This window comes from Propithecus coquereli, unplaced genomic scaffold, assembly GCF_000956105.1.
Source record: "Propithecus coquereli isolate 6110/MARCELLA unplaced genomic scaffold, Pcoq_1.0 Scaffold563, whole genome shotgun sequence".
Taxonomy (NCBI): Eukaryota; Metazoa; Chordata; class Mammalia; order Primates; family Indriidae; genus Propithecus; species Propithecus coquereli.
This window is the reverse complement of record NW_012151541.1, coordinates 1,878,731-1,892,630: the sequence shown is the minus strand read 5'-3', so window position 1 is coordinate 1,892,630 and position 13,900 is coordinate 1,878,731. Positions and strand designations below refer to the sequence as shown.

The 13,900-nt window shown below is 53.4% G+C and overlaps 1 protein-coding gene and 1 pseudogene across 2 annotated transcripts in view; both read right to left on the bottom strand.

Moving 5' to 3' along the window:
• Positions 1–1,196: 1,196 nt before the first annotated feature.
• On the bottom strand, positions 1,197–3,428 carry LOC105821183 (annotated as a pseudogene). The gene is made up of 2 exons (XR_001138050.1): positions 3,388–3,428; positions 1,197–3,182 (listed from the first exon to the last, which is right to left on the bottom strand). The product of XR_001138050.1 is annotated as an uncharacterized LOC105821183 (transcript).
• The window catches only part of PLEKHA6 (pleckstrin homology domain containing, family A member 6), a 128,671-nt gene continuing 115,967 nt past the window's right edge, over positions 1,197–13,900 (bottom strand). Inside the window, exons 21-26 of the mRNA XM_012657877.1 lie at positions 10,490–10,663; positions 9,364–9,531; positions 9,155–9,288; positions 8,515–8,660; positions 3,933–4,056; positions 1,197–3,214 (exon numbers count right to left, since the gene is read on the bottom strand). Of these exons, the coding sequence (XP_012513331.1) occupies positions 3,941–4,056; positions 8,515–8,660; positions 9,155–9,288; positions 9,364–9,531; positions 10,490–10,663 (738 nt within the window). The 3' untranslated portion in view covers positions 1,197–3,214; positions 3,933–3,940. The remainder of the gene's footprint in view (positions 3,215–3,932; positions 4,057–8,514; positions 8,661–9,154; positions 9,289–9,363; positions 9,532–10,489; positions 10,664–13,900) is intronic.

Genomic DNA, 13,900 nt, shown 5'->3' with positions numbered 1-13,900 from the left:
ATCGGGGAGGTGATGTGTGGGTCAGGAGGCCCTGGATGAATAGCCAGGCCTCCCCAGTGCGTTACTCAGCCCCGGGCCCCCACCTGGGCCCTTTCATTCACAGCAAGGTGCCCTAGACTGGGAACACGGTGCCAACCAATGCCGGCCCGGAGCTCTGTGCTAAAACTCTCAATTTCAGATCTGGACAAAGACTTCCATCCTGCCCAAACCCTTGCCTACCACGACGGTTGCTGAGCCGTTTGGAAGGCTGAGCTGGCTTAGTCCAGCGCACCTGGCAGCTGCCTGCCAGAACACAGTCCCGAGGGCTTCTTGGGCAAGGCTGAGATGTCTCATCGTCTGTAGGACCCTCCTCGGCTCAGAAGCTGATTTCATAGTCCGGATGCCAGACCGAGGCACCGTCCACTTAAGAACACCCCCAGACCAAGGTACAAGGTCACAGAGGGAGACAGATGCCCTAGATGTGACCCAGACCAGAGAGGGAGGGACCAAGTGAAAAAGAATGAGAAGCCCAAAGAACTGTGTGTTGGCACTAAAGGACCAGAGAGGGGACAGAGACTCCCGAGCTACCTCTGGGCTCTGCACCATCTCTTGGGTCCATCAAGGACATCCTTAGTGCTGCCATTAGACCGCTCGCCCTTTCCGGCAGGCTGAGGAAGAGGGGCGGCCCAGAGCCCGCCTGGGGAACGTGTGTGTCTGCACGGGCGTCCTCTGTGCGCACAACCATACACAGTTCCTTCAAGAGGATTCACATTTGACGACCCTCAGAGGGTCATCAGGAGCTGACAGTATCATCAGATCCTTAGACCAGGACTTCCAAGGGAACACCCTGCCCCGGCAAGATGCTCTCCAGGGGAGCTTGGGGTACCAGTCCTTTGCCAACCGGGGAATGGGAGGGAAGGCAGGCGTTGGAGCAGAGGGCAGGGCGCAGGGCTGGGACCCAGAGGCAGCTGCCCTGGTCTCCTCACATCCTTTGCCAATTCCATTCCAACATTAACACTTTGAAAATAGATTTGCTTTTGTAACAAAAGCATAAAATAGATCTGTCTTAAAATAAGTCTTTCCTCTCCCTTCTTTGGATTAAAAAGGCAAGGGGTATGGCCTGGATACGCCAGGAATGGCATGGAAAATAGGGGAGAGGAAACAGGCCTGGGCGGGAGCTGTAGGAAAGGATCAGACGTTACAAACAAATATATATATTACATATATATCTATAATATGTATAATCTCCAGAAAACATATATTAAGGCATGTAAAGCAACATAAAGAGCCAGCTTTATGAAATAAGAGATGGCAGAGAGGTGGCAGAGGCGCAGACACTATTTCTTGGTATTTTACATGTATTTCTAAAAATATTACTTAAAAAAAGGAGAGACAGAGAAAGGGGCAGGCACGGAAGGCCCCGAAAACTCTGTTTCTTGTGGAGGAGAAAGGTGTGGGGAAGGAGGGAGAGAGGGCGACCTGGGAGCCAGTCCCACCTGCCAGTGTGCGGAAGAGAAAGGACGGATATGGGTGCGGACGCTGGGAAGATGGCAGATGTAGCCAAAGGTCACGTCCAGGAAACCTGCTAGAAGTGGAGATTGGTGGAATCCTCCCGGTGCGTAATCCCTCAGCAGCACGAGTATATCCTAAGCACCTACAACAGTGCCCGACACATAAAAGGTGCTGATAAATATTTGTTGAGTGAATTCTCATCTTTACTTGCATATGAACCAGTAACTGTCCCAGCCACGAAGGAGTGGAGTGGAATTGGTAGAAGATAAAGCAGTTGTTCTTGGGGACCACTCGAGGTCAGGCTGAAGTCTCTGGGCAGCAGCTCTGCAGTGAGCAGGCCTGGGGGCCCAGGCGTCCTCAGCTTCACTCTCCTCCCCCCTCTCTGGCTGCTGCGTGTCAAGGTGGGTGGGGCAGAGGCGGAGTGTACTTCGCTTTTCTGTCTCTCCCCCACCGGCCGCCCTGGGTGGGTTGACTGCGAGGGCGCCAAGCTTCAACTGGTCCTCACCTGGGATCCTGGGACGAGGGGTAGGGCCCTGGAATCTGAACTCCTAGATCAAGGGCTCATTCCCCCTCCCCGGGCACACTCTCAGCCGGCCCACTGCACATTCCAGAGGGAATGGGGCAAAAAAATCTCATGAAACTGGTTAGGTAAGGCCCCAAGGCTGACCAACCCTACATAAGCCAAGTTCTCCTCTCGCCCCTCACCCCAGGATGGGGACGCGGACGGCAGGCACAGACCCACAAAGAGCCTCTCCCAGGCTGTCGCCCCCCACCCCCTTCACTCCACACCTGGGTCCCCACACCAAGCACCTCCACCGAGGCCACCAGGGGCTCCACTGTGGGTCCTCCTGGGGGTGAGGTGGGGGGAGCAGAGGTGACAGTCTGGCACCGCACTGGGCACTAGCCTAAGGCTCCATCTGGGGACACCAATCCCACACCCTTTCCATTTTCTTCCTTCGCTCTACACTTGCCAACGTGTCCTGCTGCCTCCCCTCCGCCCACTCTCCAGGGATCTCTCCCCCTCTTTGCTCTGCTTCCAACCTGCCCTCAGACGCTGCGCAGACCTGCTGTTCTCTAGCCACAGCCAGCACTGTCCCCTCTGGGAGCTGAGAAGCTTCTCCTCACATCACCTTGTCTTTGGCTCAAGCAGGGTGGTCAGTCTCCACTGGACCCCAGAGGAGCACCCAGAGCAGAGATGGGCAAAGCCCTGGGTACGCGGGGGTGGCGGGGTGGGGCTGATGGGGAGGGGCCGACAGCAGGTGCTGTCCTTGGTGTCCAGTGGGCTCCAAGAAGCAGACTGTCCAGCTCCTCTTCACCCCTAGTCCTGGACTAAGATAGCCAAGGTGTGTTCCCCACCAGGGCACATTCTCCATCAAGGAATGTTCCAGTAGGGTCACCAGAAATCCAGCCAGAGCTCGGCTGAAGCGGTGACTTAGGCATTAGTGGGATGGCACTCCCCACCTGCCACCTCAGGTCCTGGCCTAGGACCACGGCATGAGTAGCGAGGGCTTCGGGACTGGGCGCAGGGGGTGTGTGGACACCGAGGCATCCACGCTCCTCTTGGCAGCAGCCCCTGGCCCCCAGCCGGGTTCCCTGCGACATTTCCACGGGAGCGCAGGGGCAGGGGGCCGGGGTGGGGAGCCAGGACCCCAGGTGGGTGGAGGACGGCTTCAGAATGTGGCCCTGTGGAGCTTCACAGCGCTGGCCTCAGCCAGGGCTTGCACTGCAGAAAAGAGAAATGAGGTGAGAACAGGGCCACGTGGAGCAGCGACTATTCCAGACACCTTCCCGGAAAGAGAAGTCTCATCCTGCAAAATCCTGGTGGGAAACCGCCCCCCTCCCCAACCCCGAGAGAGGGGAACGAAGGAGTAGAAGTCAGTGCACTGGCCTACTTGCCTGGCCGTGGGCAGCTGTGTGCTGGGGTAAGGGAAGGGCATACAGCCTTTGGCTATAGCTTTCCAGTGTTATTTTAATTTATGATAAGATCTGGGAGTGGACAAAGAGCTTCTGGGGGCTTCTGAGGGTCCTGCAGCAGGACGCTATGTACATCGACAGAGGGAAGCGTGCTGGCTGGCAGGAGGCACAGGAGTGGAGTGTCAGGGAAGTGCCTTCCCTGACGGCGGACAGGTGAGGGCTCAGCTCCATGCCCTGTCTGCTTTTGGAAAAGCAAAGGCCATGGGCTTCGCAACATCCAAGAAGCAGCCCTGCCGACCAGCTCCAGCCCAGCACTGCGTGGGGACGCTGGCGGGCTCAAGCGCATGGGTGGGAGGATGGATGGATGGTTGGATGGGTATATGGAGGCAGGGAGGGAGCGGGAGGAGCGGCACAGGCCACTGGGGTGGGGGAGAAGCAATGCCAGGATGGGAGGGCTGGATGGCTCAGTGGGGGTGGGGAGGGGTCCCACTTCCAGGGTGGATGAAATACAGTAGAAAAGTGCTTACGTCAGAACTCAGACCCGCATGGTATGGCTGCTGTCGGCGCCCCGTGGGGATTCAGACGAGAGGGGGTTGGCTGGTGGAGTCGGGGAGGCAGGGGAGGTGGGAGGGCTTGGGGTGGCACATTGCACTGGAAACAGAAATGAACAGGGAGGTGAATGGGGGCACCGGAGCAAGCGAGGCCCTCCTCAGGCAGGGAGCAAGGCGGGGAGGCAAGCAGAGAGGAGAGCGAGCTCGGGGCCTGCTCGAGCTAGGCCAAGCTGTCCTGTTCCCCCGGCACACGGAGGACAGTGTGAGGCCCAGGAGGAGACCTGGCCCAATCCAGGCTCTGCTGGGGACCAGTGTGACTGTGGGTGAGGCCAGGCCCCCTCCGGGCCAAGGCTCCCTCCCATCCACACGGCGGGAGGTTCACGGACCTCTCCGCTACCGTGCAGACAGAACAAGGGAGCAGCACTCTCGGTACAGTGGACATCGCCAATGATAATGATCAATAGTGCAGTAAAATCACACCAATCCAAATCATCAGGCCCCCATTTAATGAACAGATAGAAGTGAACTGACCACCATGTTAATCAATGCCATGAAAACAGTGGCTTCTGATAGACTTCAAGTGAGTTCTGTTAACCTGGACACAGCGGAGGGCTCAGAAATGCATTCCCTGCTGTCACCTAAGACTCCCTTCGCATCAATCCAGTGAAGGCAAACTTCAGCCCAACCCTGAACGAATCAATCGTTACAGCCTGAAAGTGGCGATATTTGAATTAATGAGATTTTACTCTATTATCATTATTATTCCGAGTTGAGAACAGCAAGTAGAAGGGCAATGAGCAGGGAGACACATCACTGGGGACAAGCTCTGCACAGTCCAGACCCTTGTGCATCCTCACTATGGCCGCGAGGCAGGAGGACGGCAGAGACAGCGTCCTCCCTCCGGCTGGGAGAAGAACCAGACCTCAGCCAGGCTCACACCGCGTTTCCACCGAGGGAGGGGTCCTGACATGGAACTTCCCGGTTCCTTGCCCTCACCTGATCACCTTCCCTGCCCTCTATGCAAGAGAAAGGGCCGACGTGGCCATTGTCGTCTGCGTATCTACAGACACCCACATGCGTACAGAACGCACGCAGCTCTGGCATGGACGCGGAGTTGTGTCTGCCTGCACACGGTACACAGTTTGTGCGTGGGATCTGCAGCACCATATCGTTACACTCACGGCACACAGCTTGCAGGACTGTGTGTGTTTGTGCACTTCCGAGCCTGTGCCCTTCCACGTGACCCAGTACACTTGCAACTTCACCGTGCGAAAGCATTCATAACCGCTCTCACACACACACTCGTGTGCATATCCGCATCACGGACCCGGTGGTTAGTTAGCATCTGGCAACCTCAGCTTCCAAAACAGTTGGAAAAACAAAAACGCAGCAAGGAACATCTCAAGGAAGCCAAAATAGATGTTGCAACCTACACGCAGCAAGGCTCTTGTCAGTTACTCAGAGAGCCCCTCCGAGTCCAGTTACTCGATTTATGCACAATTCTAATAGGTGTAGACTTGCTGGGTTTCTACCCCAAAGGATGTTAGAAACAGGAAAATTAGAAGGGAAGGAGGAATTGAGGCCCACTGACATCGACAGGAAGGCAGGACTGAAGAGAGAAAATCTTTTGTAAGAAGTAGACATAACAACTTTAAACGTATAACAGTTTAGGAACATTTAGTGTAGCTACAAACAGATCTGTGTCGATTGCAGCCCCTAAGGGCACCCCCTTAACAAAGGTCCGCAAAAATAAGGACACTTACAATGATACTAAATGAGTGAGAAAAGTTAATTATGTAAATAGAACCTCTTTAAGAAGGCAGAAAAATACTAAATCTATATTAGGAATATATCCATTGGAATAGTGGAAACTCACATACGTAGCAGATGTGCATTGGACGGATGTGGTGTTATAACATGGTCAGTCACAAGCACATCTGCACGCAGAAACAGCCAGTCGCATGCACTCATATTCACGATGCCGTGCTCTCTCGCATCCTGCAGACACACGGTCACAACTATCGCCGTATATACACTGTACGCAACATACACACTAATGTGCTTTATCATTCCCCATTCTGCAAAAAGCCATATATAAATATGTGCATTTGAAAACGCTACCTCCCTCACACGCTGTACACTCATATATCTTACATCTGTGCACCAACAGCTTACCGCCTGCCACCTGGACTCAGAAATAATAGGTCTCCACACAGCATCCTTGGACATTCTGCACGTGTGTGCACACGTATACATATTTCTGTATCTGCACTCAAACATTCTCTTCACCTCATTTCATAGTTGGATACACACAAATCGCCTGTATCTACAAACATTACCAGATACAGACACTGCACATGACAATCGTGCCGCACATACGTACTCGAAAATGCCACATCTTCCCACACACCACATAACCGAGTTTGCACGCATCAGGGGACTTACAAGCATTTCAACATTCGTCACTGATTACTCTATCCGTGCCACACACCCATACACGGGCGCTTAACGCTACATCCTGTACCCGTTACATGTTGCCCTTGTGACCTGTGCCCAGCACCCGCACTCACGGCATGCCGGGCGTGCACCTGTGCCCACGCTGCGTGCGCCCTAGCTGTGCTGGCGGAGTGTAGCTCTGGGGACCTGGGCCACGGGCCAGGGGTGGTGGGATCAGTGGCTAAGTCTGAGGTCTGGCCCTGCCACAGTCATTCTTTAAATAGTTGAGGTTTTGGCCAAAGCAAGGTGACCATCTGCTTGCAGCACACAGACCCTGAAATGTAAGCCCATGTGTATCTCGAGGGAAATCTGATCGGCTGGGTGGGTTTTGTTTTCATGGGACCCCCGGCTGGGGAACAGCCGTAGAGACAGCCAGGGGCTGGGGCGGGGGCAGAGCGGGAAGCTTTAAAACCAGCGCTGTGGCTCTAACCCCTTAAAACAGGAAGTTGCCCTTGGCCCAGAGCATGTGGAATTTGATCTTTGGAAGGTTCAAGTTCATTTTGCTGCTAAACTACAGGGAGGTTCAACAGAGGCCTCCTTCCCTGTGGCCAAACTGGTTCTGCTGCCTTTTGGCTGCAGGATGGGGCTCTCTGAAGCCATCCCTCTGTTCCCCTCAGTTCCAGCCCAAATGCCAGCCTCTCCCTCAAATACCTCCAGGGCTTTCCCTGGCCACCCATTCTAAAGTCCACTCTACCCTTTCAGTAGGTTCTTCCTTAAGGCTTGCTTAAATCCTTTTGGTTGTAGCCTAGAATCTTCTGGTTTCTAAAAATATCCATATTTGAAATAATTAGAAAAACAACAAATGGTTCCTATTTCTACTTCAGCTATTGCTATTTCAACTACTACTACCAGCATCACCAGCACTACTACTACTACGACCACTACCACCGCTCACAAGCATGTATTGAGCACTTACTGAATGCCAGGCACTGTGCTAGGGGCTTGGCACACGCCGTTTCTGATCCTCACACTGCCAGACCTGGAGGCAGGTATTTTGATTTGAATTTTACAGATGAGGACGTGGAGCCTCAGGGCACCAGAATTTGAACCCTCCTTAGTCACGGGCATGAAATGCCATCCCTTCCACTGTCTCACCTGCGTATCGCCTGACTCTCGCCCGGGCTGCTGTAACTATGGCCTGCACACCTGGTCTCTCTCTTCTGCCAAAGTCATCTTAAACCAGGGTTCCCTGTTGGGTCATTCCTCTTAGCTATGGCCTTGGCCTTCAGTGCTCTCAGTCTCATCCCACCTCTCCATCCTAACCACCCTTGGCTCGGTGAGGACGACAGTCTCTCAGGCTCCACGACTCACCCACTGTCTCTCCTCTACCTTTAACCGTCCCTCGTTCATACAGAGTCTCTTTCATTCTCCAAAGCTCAGCTACATTCTCGTCTACCCTGAGATGGTATCTCAGGCCGAGTAGAAGTTGATCCTCTTCACTTCAACCCCATCAGCATCTACTTGGGACCCACGAGTCTTTGTATCGGTGTGAAGTCAGTTCCTCACAGTCATCTTTTCTTAGCAGAAAAGCGTTAGCAGAAAAGGTTTGGGTCAGTAGCCAAGGCGGTGATTGTATCACTCTCAAATCTCTGGTTGCCTGCACGATGGGTTCTTTTAGTCTTCCTGTTGACGTGCAGCAAGAATGGGGAGTGCAGGAGTACCCTGGAACAGCTGGCCCTCTCTCCACAACCGGGAAATACTTTCATCTTTCCCAGTCCAGCTCAGTTCTCACCTTTCTCTGTGCCTTGCCCTGACCTGCCCGGGCGGTACGGCTGCCTGTGCTCCCTGCGTGGCCTCTGGCCATTCCTCCACAAAGCGGCTGTAAGGACCGTCGCCCAGCTCTGAGCTCCTGGATGTCAGCAACGCTGGCCCCTTTGCACCTCCCCGAGTCTAGCACAGTACCTGGCGCTCAATAAATGCTCACCTTGACCTTGAAGAGCACCCCCTTGGCCTTGTACCTCTCTGTCCCTGCCCCCCTCGCAGCAGCAGCACTGCGTGTCCTCCCCTACACCTGGTCGGCTGGTTTCCCTGGCAGGGCAGAGCGAGGCCCAGCCCCTCTCACCAGACAGCATGCGGCCCCTGCGGGAGGCCTCGGTCGCCAGGGCGCAGGAGATTTCAATCCGCTTCTCCTGCTCCTGCAGCTGGCTCTCAGAGTCCTGGGGCACGTCCACAGAGTCCCCCTCGCCGATGGGCACCACGTTCTGCATGCTGAAGAGGCACAGACACACAGACATGGAGGGAGGGACAGGATAGGCCAGCTGGCCTGGGGGGCCTGCGGACTGAGCTTGGCGGGGAGGGCCGGGGCCTGTGAGTGTGCGGTCTCTGGTTCCCAGCAAGGCTGTCCCCAGGAGTGAGTGGGACCCTGGCAAAACAGAGGTTGGGACCCCTACCCTCGATGTTTTCAAATGAATTAAAAGGTTCGAGTGAACATTTAGGGCAGCCTTGAAGGGGAAAAGAAGTCACCAGAGGGCGACCCTTCAGTTTTGTCTCGATGGTCTCATGTGCACGAGCTCAGCAGGTCCGTTTAGCACCAGGCGGCAGCATCCCTGCCCCTGCCGATGCCCGGGCCTGTCTGCTGTCTCCAGCCTCTGCTTCTTTGTGCTCTCCCCAGGGGGGCTCTGCGCCCCAACGACATCTAGTGGCCCAGGTGTCCCAGGTGCCGGGGCGGGCAGAGGAGGCGGAGGCTCGCCCAGGCCTGTTACCTGGATTTGGCGATGAGGGTCTTGATCCTCTCCACCTTCTTCTGCTTCTCCTTCAGCTCCTCAGGGCTCAGGGGCGTGTCGGGCTCCAGGTCGATGTACCGCTCGGGGATGAGGACTTTGTCCGGGGTGGAGAGCTGTGGCGGGAGCGAGGTCACCACCTGCGTCCCCTGCCAGGGTCTCCCCCACAGCCCCTCCTGGGCTCCGCTCACCTCCTTGTTGATGTCCACGTCGTAGTGCTGGGGCTCCAGCTCCATTTTGCGGAGCCGGGCAATTTCCTCCCGGGGCGTCTCGTAGGCCTGCGCCCCCGGCTCCTCTGCCCGCAGCGCTGCCTCCAGGTTGGAGATGTCCACCTCGTGGATGCTGCGGTGGCGGCGTACCTGGGGGACAGCACCGTCACGACCACAGCCCTGCTGGCCACGCCTCCAGGCAGCTTGACCACGCCCCTGTCCTCACTCTCCCTGCCGGGCACAGCTGCATGGCCGCCGCCCCATCGCTCCCACTGCGGGGCTGTCCTTCCATTCTCTGGCCCAAAGCCCGCTCCCTGCGCGCCCCAGACGTGAGATCTCATCAACGTCTCTGTCGATGCATGCGGCTCCCCGGCCTGCTCTGCCCTGCATCCACGTCCTGTGCCACGTCTGTTAGGCAGTTGAGTTTGCGTGTCTCCTATCGATTTCTAATGGTTTCGTATTCTAGAAGTTCCAGTCCATCAACTAAAAGGTAAACTGTTTGAGGGCAGGATTTAAGAGTCATAATTTTTCTGTATTTCTGAAATTTAATGGGAAGAAAAATTAAGCAGATGCCTTGGGCTACTCCCAGCTCTGCACTTCATAGTGGCCCAGGAATCCCTTCATTTCTCCCCACATTGTTCCCCTCTCTGTGAAAAAGGGGTAATAATCCTAACCCAATGCTGTTGAAAGGATTCAATGAGACGGCATGGAAAGGATCTGTGGGTGACACCGTGCCATGCAAGGGTGAGCTATCACGATTATCTTCGAAACAGCCAGCCCAGCGCTAGGCACTCAGAAGCTGCCCCAGAAACATGTATAAGTGATGGTTACTTCTACGGGGTGCATTTTGTACTGTTCTCTGTTAACTGAATTTTATGTAATTAATTTCAAAATAATCGAGGCATTCTTTTCTGTTAATTATTTTCTTTAAACCCCCAAAAGGAAGCATGTGTTGAAGTAGCTCTTCTGCCCAGCGGGGAGAAGTCTCCCTAGCTCTCCTCTCCCAGCTCCCCCTCAAACCACGCTGGCCCAGGCTGGCCATGCCCTGGCAGTGGGCAGCGCTGGCAGATGCCGGGCTCATGCTCGTGGGTGGCTGCGGGGACGTTACCACTTTGTAGGCGGGCCGAGGGCCGGGCTCCGGCGCCGGGCTGGCCGGGAGCTGCAGGCTCCTTCGCTTCTCCTTCATGGAGCCGCTCTGGTGTCTCCGCATCCGGTCGATCTGCTCCTCCACGCTCATCTTCACCTTGCCCTCGCCAGGGAACACGGCGCTCTTGGGGCGTTCCTGCGGCAGCGGGAAAGTGGGGTTCTGACGCGCGCTTCATCTCCCACCCGGCTTTTCCATTCCCTCTGAACCCTTCACGTTCACCTTCTGTGGGAAGTCTGCCTGCGGTGGGTGGAATCGTGGGCCCCCCAAAATGTGCCCGAGTCCTAACCCCTGGTACCTGTCAACGTAACCTTATTTGGAAATATGACATCATCCTAAATTAGAGTGGCCCTAAATCTAATAATGAGTGTCCTTATAAGAGGCAGAAAAGACAGCACGTAGAGTAGAAGTTGATGTGAAGATGGAGGCAGAGATCGGAGTGATCTGTCTACACAGAAAGGAAAGCCAAGGGTTGCCGGCAGTAACTACAGCGAGCAGGGAAGCATGGGACAGAGCCTCCCTCAGAGCCTCCAGAACAACTAACCCCCCAACACCCTGATTTGGGACTTTCGACCTCCACATCTATAAGAGCATAGTTTCTATGGTTTTAAGCCACCCAGTATGTGGTAATTTGTTACAGAAGTCCTAGGAAACTAATATAGATTTTGGTGCTGGGAGATGGGGTGCTAAAACAACAAATACCTAAAAGTGGGATAGAGACTTTGGAATTGAGTAATAGGTAGAAGCTGGAAGAATTTTACGGTACATGATAGAAAAAGCCTAGATTTCCTTGAAGAGATGATTGGTAGAAGGATGAACTTGGAAGATGATTCTGGTGAGGGGTCAGAGGAAGTGAAGAGCACAGAAGAGAAAGCTTTCATTGCCTTAGAGAACACACTCGCCCCTTGGTATCCAGGAGGCGTTGGTTCCAGGACCCCTGACCGCCCCCCACCATGGATACCAAAATCCACGAATGCTCAAGTCTCTCATGTACAAAATGGCGACATATTTGCACATAACCTACACATCCTGCTGTATACTTTACATCATCTCTAGATTATTTATAATGCCTAATACAATGTAAATGCTATGTACATGGTTGTTATACTGTATTTTTTTATTTGTACTATTTTTTATTGGGGAAGCAGAATTTATAAGTGATAAATTCAGATATTTAGCCGAGGAGATTTACAAGCCAAGTGTTGAAGGTGTGGCTTGGTTTGTCTTTGCATTCCTAGTAAAATGAGAGAGGAAAGAGAAAAATTGAGGAAGGAACTGTTAAGCCACAAGAAACCAGTACTTTATCATTTGGGAGGTTCTCAGCCTACCCGGTTCACAAGGGATGCTTAAGTCAGGAAATTCAATGTTGGGAGAGTATGCCCTGCAGAGAGGGTCAAGAACGTGGCTGGACAGTGCTTTGCTGGAGAGATTGGGAGTATGACTCATGGAGCCCATCTCAGAAGCAGCCAGAAATAGAGACAGTTATCCAGGAAGGATCTGCAGGGAATCCTCTAATGGCATGGATCCCCCTGAAAGACAGAGGAGATCTACAGGGTTTTTGAGACTGTCACACCAGCAAAACCACTGCCCTCTTACACTAAAAGGGACAGAGATAAGATGAAATGGGGGTGGGGGGAAGCTATCGGACTTCTGGGATTCTACAGGCAGGAAATAAGCTAATAGCTACAAATTCAGCTACAAACACGTGCTGACCTTCAAGAAAAAGGAAGACTGACTCAGAGAGCAAAGCCGTGGGTGCAGAAGCAAAGGCCGGAGAGCAGACCTGGAGGCGGGGGCTGATGGAGGCTCCGTGGACACAGACGGCAGGGGACTGAGCCACAGAGGATTGTTCTAAGGTCTTGAAATGCAATGTGCCCTGCTGGATTTCAAACTTGCTTGGGACTGGTGACCCTTTTATCACTTCCAATTTCTCCTTTTTGGAAGGAACAGGATAGTCATTCCTGTCCCACCATTGTATTTTGGAAGCAGATTAACTTGTTTTCTAGTTTTACAGGTAGAGAAAAATTTTGCCCCAAGATGGATCATACCTAGAGTTTCACATATGCCTGATGGAGATGATTTAGATGATGAGATTTTGGACTTCTAAGCTGATGATATTTAAATGACATTTTAGACTTAGAGTTGATGCTGCCATGGGGTGAGAATTTTGGGAATGTTGGTGTGGGGCAAATATATTTTGCAAATGGAATGGGCATGCAATTTGGGGGCCAGAGGGTGAACTGTAATTGCTGAATGAATAGTACCCACCAAAAGATATGTCTAAGTCCTAACCCCCAATATTTGTGACTATAACCTTATTTGGAAATAGGTCTTTGCAGATGTAATTAAGAATCTTTGGGGGAGGGGGGGTGGATAGAGTGGGGATGGTTAATGGGCACAAAAATATAGTTAGATAGAATGAATATTTGATAGCACAACAAAGTGACTATAATTAACAATAAATCAGGGTATACTTTAAAATAACTAAAAGAATGGAATTGGAATGCTCCTAACACAAAGAAATGTTAAATGCCTGAGGTGATGGACACCCCAATTACCCTGATTTGATTAATTCACATTGTATGCCTGTATGAAAACAAAAATTAAAGAATTTCAAGATGAGATCATCCTGGATTAGGGTGAGCGCTCAGTTCAGGGGCAGGTGTGCTTATGAGAGACAGGAAGGGGCAGACGCAGAGGAGGGTGGAATGTGAGGATGGGGGCAGAGATCTGACTGACACATCCGGAAGTCAAGGAGTGCCAAGAGTCGCCAGGAACGGCCATCGGCTAGGAGAAAGGCACGGAAAATATTCTCCCTCGGAGTCCCCAGAGGAACCAGCCCTGCTGCCTCCTTGATTTGGGACTTCCGGCTTGCACAGGTGTGAGAGAGTTAAGTGTCTATTGTTTTAGGCCCCCAGTGTGTGGTACTTTGTTAACTCCTGGCAGCTAGAAACCTATAATCATACCCTGCCTTGGGTCAGCGTGCGCGACTCTGAACACTGAGTTTTGCCACTCTCCCTCCTCTGCATTCCATCAGTAGCGCGGCAGGATAACTTTGTTCAACGCTCTTCTATATTTATGGTGCACATCTTCCTGGTCCCTGACGTCTCCCTGAAGAACTCCTCCTCCAGTGGGGCTGCTGCCTCTCCTCCCACTTGTTCTACCTTCCTCCCCCAGGCCCCAGCTCCTTGAACAGCAGTGGCAGACGGGCGGACACCCACACAGGCCCTGGGCTCGCCCCAGCGCTCGGAGCCGGCAGTAGGCACTCACCTGGGAGGAAAGCCCATTGCTGAGCCTGTTGGCACTCCTCCTCACCACTGCTGACGGGGCCACTTCTTCATCGGTGGGTGACTTTGTCCGAGGGGGCACGATGCC